The 8,267-nt window shown below is 39.2% G+C and overlaps 1 protein-coding gene across 3 annotated transcripts in view; it reads left to right on the top strand.

The window, feature by feature from the left end:
* Positions 1–8,267, top strand: part of ABI3BP (ABI family member 3 binding protein) — a 260,060-nt gene that overhangs the window by 168,427 nt on the left and 83,366 nt on the right. Inside the window, exons 32-37 of one of the 3 annotated variants that reach the window (XM_024759292.1) lie at positions 2,506–2,565; positions 3,378–3,461; positions 4,750–4,809; positions 5,616–5,681; positions 6,839–6,898; positions 7,656–7,739. The exons of the other annotated variants lie outside the window; for them this stretch is intronic. Of the exons in view, the coding sequence (XP_024615060.1) occupies positions 2,506–2,565; positions 3,378–3,461; positions 4,750–4,809; positions 5,616–5,681; positions 6,839–6,898; positions 7,656–7,739 (414 nt within the window). The remainder of the gene's footprint in view (positions 1–2,505; positions 2,566–3,377; positions 3,462–4,749; positions 4,810–5,615; positions 5,682–6,838; positions 6,899–7,655; positions 7,740–8,267) is intronic. 3 annotated transcript variants of the gene reach the window in all.

Here is an 8,267-nt window from a genome sequence, read left to right as displayed (position 1 = left end):
CCCCTTTTCCCCCCTCCCCTTTTTTTCTTCCTTTTTTTTTTTTTTTTTTTTTGTTTGCGGTACGCGGGCCTCTCACTGTTGTGGCCTCTCCCGTTGCGGAGCACAGGCTCCGGATGTGCAGGCTCAGCGGCCATGGCTCACGGGCCCAGCCGCTCCACAGCATGTGGGATCCTCCCGGACCGGGGCACGAACCCGCATCCCCTGCATCGGCAGGTGGACTCTCAACCATTGCGCCACCAGGGAAGCCCTGTCTGCCTGGTTTTTTTGTTGTTTTGTTAACATTTGGGTAATATGTTTTTAGTGAATTGTCTAACAGATAATGTGATCAAGGCTAATAAGTTTCAATAGTAAGCCCCATCCTTAAGGTGAATCTGACTCCCCCTTAATCTCCACCATAGTTTAGAAATGATTCTTAACCTTTTTAATGCAGTCAGGGGACTCTAGGAGAATGTGTTAAAAGATACCAATCTTGACTCTCTGAATTAATAATTCATTTTAATGTGTCAACTTTGTCCCCAAAGTATCTTCAATAACAAAGGAAGATACAGTAGCGTAGTAGGGCCAAACTTTTCACACTAGAAAGAAACATTTCCTGAAACTGAAGAAAATCTATCAAGCTTTGGAAAACTTAAAGAAGATTCTGTTCAAAAACCTGTAAGTTGCAGAAGCTTTAAAGTAACAGAAATTTATCTTTTTCTACTTCCAAAAACATCCCAGCGGACATGTCATTCACAACACAAATTTAAAACCACTCCAAGTTCAGATGCAGCAGCGATTACACCAGACAAAAGCAAGGCCCTTGGCTTAAGGAGCCTGGCAGCCTGTCACTGGTTGAAAATGTAAACCCATATACCCCCTAGTGAGGGAATCATGAAGAGTCCTTGCCCCTTCAGAACTGGCGAGGAGTTCATGTTTGGAAGAGACATAACCTTCTCTCCAATTCTGGATAGTAAGAGACATGTTATACTTCTCAGTCTGCAGGTTAGTTGAGCACAAACGCTTTTCTTGTGTGAAAATCCTAGAGGATGAAAACAGGGCAGGGTGTTTTTGCAAATTCAAGATTTTTCTTAGGTACACAAACATTAAGTGTAGACTGATTATAGTGGCTCTTTTTTTTTAATGGAAATATATATTTTTTAACTCACATATAATCCAAAATAGGTGCTTTTGATCTTTAGTTCTTCCCTAACTGGTGATGGAGGGACCCCAAATTCTCTCATCTCATACATCTATAGCAAGTCTTAAAGAAGCAAAAAATCGACGTGGGCTTCAGTAGAGCAGAGAAGGAGTTTGGGCCTTGACGTCACATCAGAATTTGCACAAGTGGATAGGTGAGAGTGAACAAGATGAAAACATAGGATATATAGAGAGGCAACCAGAGGGGGCAGAGTCCCTGCTTCTTCTAAGTGCCAGGCAAAGCATTTTTGTTGGTGATGATGCATTTGAATGACACTAGTTGAATAAGGCTAGCATTGTTCTTAATGAGCATCAGAAGTCTCTTCTTCCCGAACTTGGATAGTTTTCCCTGTGCTGAGAGTGGACGGGTGCTTTACCGGTTGCCACAGACTAAGAAGTTGCCTCTTACCTAGTCTTCTTGTCTGGACAGAAGTCACAAGATCTTTCCAAAGCTGAGTTCTCAGCAAGATTATCAGAACAGTTTTTGGCTATTTGTGTAATGGCTGCTTGGTTATTTAGGAACTTTTTCTGCAACCATAATTTGATAAACATAGTAGATATTTTCTTTATTCAGCATCCACAGAAGTACAGGTTAGTTTTTCACGTGCTTCTTGAGTGTTGTTAGAAACATATTTAAGTAAAAGCCTAACAATATCCTAAAGTCTACCATAGCAGACTCAGATATTCAAGCACTAACTACAGGAACTGTTTCCCTTTTGTGGTGCTAAACGGAGACCAAAGGTAATGACTGTCTCATGAGATGAAGAAGTCCCTAACTACAGTTTGGCCAGGTCTGAGCACAACAACTGATTTCCCTTTCTATTAGTGTGCTGGGGCTGCTGTAACAAAATACCACAGACTGGGTGGCTTAAACAACAGAAATCTATTTCTCACAGCTATGGAGGCTGGAAGTCTAAGATCAAGTTATCAGCAGGTTTAATATGTCCTGAGGTCCCTCTCCTTGGCTTGCAGATGGCTACCATCTTGTTGTGTCCTCCCAGGGCCTTCTCTCTATGTATGAGCGTCCCTGTGTCTCTCCCTCTCCTTTATAAGGACAGTAGTCCTATTGGCTTACAGCCCCACCCTTATGACCTCCTTTAACCTTAACTTCATCTTTAAAGACCCTAACTCCAAACACAGTCACATTGGGAGTTAGGACTTCAACAAATGAATTCTGAGGAGAGGCAATTCAGTCCATAACACCCTTCATTCAGAAATTTTAAAAAAATATTCTAGAGGCAATGTTACACTGGCAAGATTCATTTTGACATGAATGTTGTAGCTCTTCATACACATTTTTTTAAAAACCTCTTTTGTTTATTACTTCAGTTCCTGTTACAGACCTTGAACCTGATACTTTTACAACTGAGACCTCTGGGACCACATTAGGTAATGACCCTGTGCCACTTGCCTAGATCTTTTGCTGCTCCTTGTACAGTCTGTTCAGTCTCCATCCCCATCACATGGCTTTTCCTCTTTCACGAGATGACCACTATCATCCTGCACTGCCATTCAGCCACTGTCTTCACTTGAAGAGCCCTGAAGCCTCTTAAAAACAAGGTTCCTGTTGTTTTTAGGAGAGCAGGCATGAGCTTAGTTCAAAACGTTTACCTGCCACGTGGGGCATTTGAAATCATCACATCGCCTTGTGCTTCGTTGAAAAGTGTTCTGTGTTAAAGCTGAGTTTAAAACAAATTGGGATCTATTTCCTCTCTAGGCTGATCAGCAATAACAGCTACTCTTAAGCTCCTTTGCCATCTAAGTTTCTAGATTTTTAAAAAACTATTTGCATGGTATGTTTGTTTCTTTATTGGTGTTTTAAGTGATGATGTGTTTTATTACTAATTTGACAAATAGGCAATTATCCAAATCTGAAGTTAGGGTCTTAGTGTGACCCTAACTTCCCCTCCCCTTGCACCAGAACTGGTCCTTCTCATTTTTCCCCCAGTGAGGAAGTTCTATGAGTATCTGATCACAAGTGCTAATTTTCATGCCTTGAATGAGTAATTTGACTGTAAACATGAGTTTGCCTCCAAAGTACCCTCAACCTTAAAAAAAAAAGATGCATTGGCATAAAATGAGTAAAAATTTTAAACTACAAATTCATGGAACTTTAAAAACTCTAACAGGTTTTGGAAAAACCTCTCCTCAGTACCCAGAGCCGTACAATGTAGAATAACATAAGGCTTTCCTTTCTTTAGCTACCAAAGCATCACAAAGACCTCGTCGTCTACGTCCCAGACCTAAAACCACACCAAGCCCTCAAGTACCTCAGACCAAACCGGGTAAATGTGTGTTTTGTTGGTTTAAGGGTGAGCCGTAGTAACCTGTCCAATTGAGGACGCAAAGCAGTGCCAAGCTCATATTCTCTCTAAGCATGAAGTCATGAGGCATCATCAGTAATGTCTCCTCTACCAGGTATTGAGGAGAACATGACTGGGTGAGATACAGCTGGTGCCAGAATACCATATTCTTTTTATGTGTGAGTCTTGACATACATTTAGTATATATTTTACTATAAAATTCCAGTTTTACTTCTTTAGCAAAGCCAATATATTACGTTCAAGTAAATAAACAAATTGTAAGTACCTTGCAAATTCCTGGACCAATATTGGCAACTGTGGGTGATATGCCAGCTGTGGGAGACATTTCATTTCTAAAACTGTAAAGTTGAGAATATGTATGGTACAGGGAAAAGATCAAGGTGGACTGGACTTGGACCTTGGACCTTGGGCTTTAGGCCCACTACAGGATTTGAATGCATAGAGGGAAATGTGAACCAAGGCAGAAGAACCAGAAGTGTGGTGGTTGGGGGTGCCTAGAACAGACTGTCCTACTTCTCATGGTCAAAACCTGGCTGTTGATGATGCTACATTTGGATGGATCCATCCAGTCATTTGAAAGAGGATTTTGAGGACCTGGTTCAAGAGCTTAGATTTGATAGAGAGACATCAACAGTCTTTGATTTCCACTTTTTCTGGGCTTAGGCCAGAGAGATGCTCTACTGAGTATTTCAGACTGAGTAACCATCTTTATCCTGCTCTTTTATTTGTCGTGGTTTGGACAAAGGTCTCAGACTCTTTCCATAGACTAGCTCTTGGCAAGACCAACACTGTCCGCTTCAATGAATAATTTTTATAGCTGTTTCAAACTTATAAACTGTCTATTGTATCCATGTTTACTTAAACACAGTAAGGGCTCGTTTTCAGCCTCCACAGAAGTACAGGTTGATCAGATTTTTTTAAAGACAGTTTCTTTTTTCAGTGTACATTAGGTAAGTGCCTAAAAATATTTTCCAGTGCAGAGTTTTCCATATCAATTAGAATCCATTAGTTAAAACCTAGGAGAATTTCATGTTGACTCAAGATATTTCCAAGGATAAGCCTAAGACTGACCATGACTATCGTTTGGCCAAATGTTCAAAGAACAATCCTCTACTCTTTCTGGTTTTTTTTTTTTTTCTTTGTTTCTGTAGAAGGAATGATATATAAGCAAGTTTTGTTGAGGTGTGAATGTTTTAACTTTTCATGTATTTTTAAATCTCTTTGGTTTACTGTATTGTTTTTTGGTCAGTTCCTGCTACAGTCCTTGAACCTGTCACTCTTAGACCAGAGGCCCCCAGAACAACATTAGGTAATGATAAACTGTGTTTTCAAAGAGACTTATCCTGCTTGTTGTCAGACCCAGAGTTTCATCTTGCTCCATGTAACAACAGTTTTATTCTTTGTGGCCATTCAATTACATTCTTCTTAAAATTATGAAAACCTTTAAATTACCTGTTGTTTTTAATAGAACTAGTCATATGTGACCCTACTTCAGGAGATTTATTTGCCGCGTAACCTGTTTGAAATTGTGTCATTCTGTGTTTTATTCCAGCGGTGCTTGTGGTAAAATTGGTTTTCAAACACATCCCGATCTCCCTCTTATCTAGACAGATAAAGTCATCAACAGCTCTCATAGGGCCAGGAGGATCCATTCATTGCACATCTACATTTCTACCTTTTTTTCGATTTGCATAGTATTTTGTTGTTTTGTTTCCATTTAGGTAATAATACGTTTTTATTTTAATAGTTAGAATATGTACCAAAGATTGGAAGATTAAATTATAAACCTCAGATTGAGCATGACTATTCTTCATTATCCATTAAAATTTAGCAACAGTTCTTAACCTTTTTGTTGCCCAGTCAAGCTGCTCTATGAGACTTTGATTATAATTACTAATCTTTATTTCTTATATTAAAAAGTGATTTTTGTCTTCAAAGAATCTTCTATGGTAAAAGAAGATATAGAAGGAGTTACGTATGTGACAAAAATCTCAAACTAAACAGGCAAAAATCTAACAAGGTGTAGAAGATCTAGAGTCATGTTTTTTGCCTCCCATAGCTTCCAGAACCATGGGTGATGTAGTTATGCAATAACCCAAGAATTTCTTCCTTCAGCTTCCAAAACATCACAACAGACAATTCATCCACATCCAAATCCTGAAGTACCTGAGTCCAAACCAGGTAAACTTGTGTTCCTGGTTTAGAGTCCCAACAACCTAACCCTGCAGGGTGTTGAGTAATCCCAGTTTTGGGGAGTAACCAATATGCCCCATGAGAGTAAAGACACAACTCGTATTAAGCTGCAGTTCCCACTGTGGAACTGGCAAGAAGAGCACAGTAGGGGGAGATCGGTGGGGCAGCTGAATGCCTCTTGCTTCCTCTGTAAAATCTTTGTCACTGTGCGTTTTATTAACTTCCGTTTATCTCTTGAAAATAAAGCTTCTTGTGAAAAATTAGGCATATTCAGTTCAAATTGACAAACACTGAGTGCCTTCAGTATCCTCCAAATTGTATACCTCTAAAGATGCTAATGTATCAGATGTGGGAGACATGTTTTAGTCCTCACACCTGCAAGACAGTTAAGAACAAAAGCATTTCCTTTGTAGATAAAATAGAAGATGGCATTAGGCAGCATTTATGCAAATACAAGATTGATATTTGGGTGCTACCAACAAGATGTGCTAGGGACATAAATATTTGGAGCAGGGAAAGATAAATTTAAAAAGAGTGGAGCCTTGAAATCATCCTAGTACATAGATGAGTAGAAAGATGGAAAGGAATAAAATCAGAAAGAATGGATATAAGTAGAGACCAACCAAAGGAGAAAGTCTAACTGTAATACAAGTATAAAGGATGTCTGACTTCAAGGTGGTAGTCAAAGCTTTTCTAGATCTTGATTGGTCCATAGACTCCCATGGTGGAGATCTTTAGGCACCTGATGAAGCAGTTGAGATTTGATCAAGTATATATCAGCAAGCTGTTCTTTGCTCATGAAGGCATGTTCTTTCTTTGCTTAGTCTGGAGGGATACCCAATTTGATTCATCATGCTGAGGCCTCAGCCTCTTTCCAAAGATAAGTTCTTAGCAATACCCACACATCCCACTTTGGCTTATTAGTTAGAATCAGATCATCAAAGAAGGAGGAATAAGGAAATAGGCACCTGACTGAGGTATGGCCAAATTTTAGGAAATCAACTTTTACTCTTCTAGTTTAAGAGTTTTTAAAAGTTGCTATGTAGTTCTAGAACCTATATTATACTAGTAAGATTCTTTTTGAAGTAAATATTTTGAGTTTATTTAAAACAATCCCTTGGTTTATTTTTAATACTTTTGGTCAGCTCCTACTGCAGACTTCGAACCTGTTACATTCAGAACTGAGGCTTGGGTGACAACACAAGGTAATAACACTGTGATCCTCAGTAAGTGCTTTTTCTTATTGTCAGACTCATTCCATCAACATCGAAGCTACAGGTTCTTTTGCTTCATAAAGCTACATCGTCATCCTCTGCTGTCACTCCATGATATTCTTCATCCTAAAAGAACTGAAGTCTCTGACTCTTAAAACAAGTTATCCCTTGTTTTTAAGAGAGCCATGCATGAACCTAACTCAGGTCAACTGTTATACATGTAATCACCTGAAATTGTTTTTGTCATCTTGTATGTTTTTTAACCAATGTTTTGTAAAAGCTGGGTTTAAAAAGCAATTCTCTTGACTCTAACGACTATTATGGTGTCTGGGAGGGTTCTTTGTGGATCTAAAGGTCTACTGTTTTTTTAACTGTGATATTTGTTCTTTAACTGACATTTTAGTTAATGACATGGTCTTATTTTAGTAAACTGTCAAAGAGTTTGTACCTGGCTATCACCACTACCATAATATTTTAGCAGTGATTCTTATCCTTTTTATTCAAACAAGAGTTCTATGAATGATTCTTCACTATTATAATTGACTCATTGCCAATGAACTTCAACTTGTAAAAAAAAAACCATACTATTTTAATAAGGGTGAAAGTTTCCAATTAAAAAGTTACAAAGACACATTTCCTAAAATATGAGGAAATCTAATAAGTTTTAGGAAACCTAGAGCCATGTGTCATGCTACCCATAGCTTCTGAGCTACAGACTCTATAGTAACTGAAGGTTTTCTTTCTTCAGCTCCTAAAACATCAAAACGGACCCGTCGTCCACGTCCCAAACCTAAAACCACACCAACTCCTGAGGCACCTCAAACCAAACTGGGTAAATGTGGGTCTCTCGTTAAAGGACTGAGTCCTTGCAGCTCTTGGGAGTCTGGGTTTGATGCTAGTAGTGGGAGTGATAGCCGCTGTGAGCCCCATGTGGGTAAAGGCACAAAATGACCTGCTGCTGCTTCCCCATTAGCAAAGGAAAACATGATGGGGGAGACGCACGTGGCAGCAGAATTCCCTGTGCTTTCTACACAAGGATCTACTCTTTTACTATGTATTTTATTTGCTTTTTCTTATTCCATTCCATTCTTCTCTTAAAGAAAAAAATGTCTTAAATAGAACCAAGCATCTTTATCTCAAGAAACAAACACGAAGTGCCTTCCGTCTCCCCACAGCCCATCAAGATCTGTGAGGATATCACAGAAGCTGGCGGCTTGTTTTTACTTCACAGTCTGTAGTAGAGTCAAATTCAGAACCTGCCTCAACGTGAAACATTAAAAGATTGAACCAAGGCAGTGTGTCTGTGCAAACTGAGCTGGGGTTTTTTTTGTTGTTGGTGGTGGTGGTGGTGGTTTTTTTT

Source organism: Neophocaena asiaeorientalis, unplaced genomic scaffold (assembly GCF_003031525.2).
Source record: "Neophocaena asiaeorientalis asiaeorientalis breed wild unplaced genomic scaffold, Neophocaena_asiaeorientalis_V1.1 scaffold197, whole genome shotgun sequence".
Classification (NCBI taxonomy): domain Eukaryota; kingdom Metazoa; phylum Chordata; class Mammalia; order Artiodactyla; family Phocoenidae; genus Neophocaena; species Neophocaena asiaeorientalis.
Note: the sequence above shows the minus strand (reverse complement) of the source record. Positions and strands in the feature narration are given on the sequence as shown.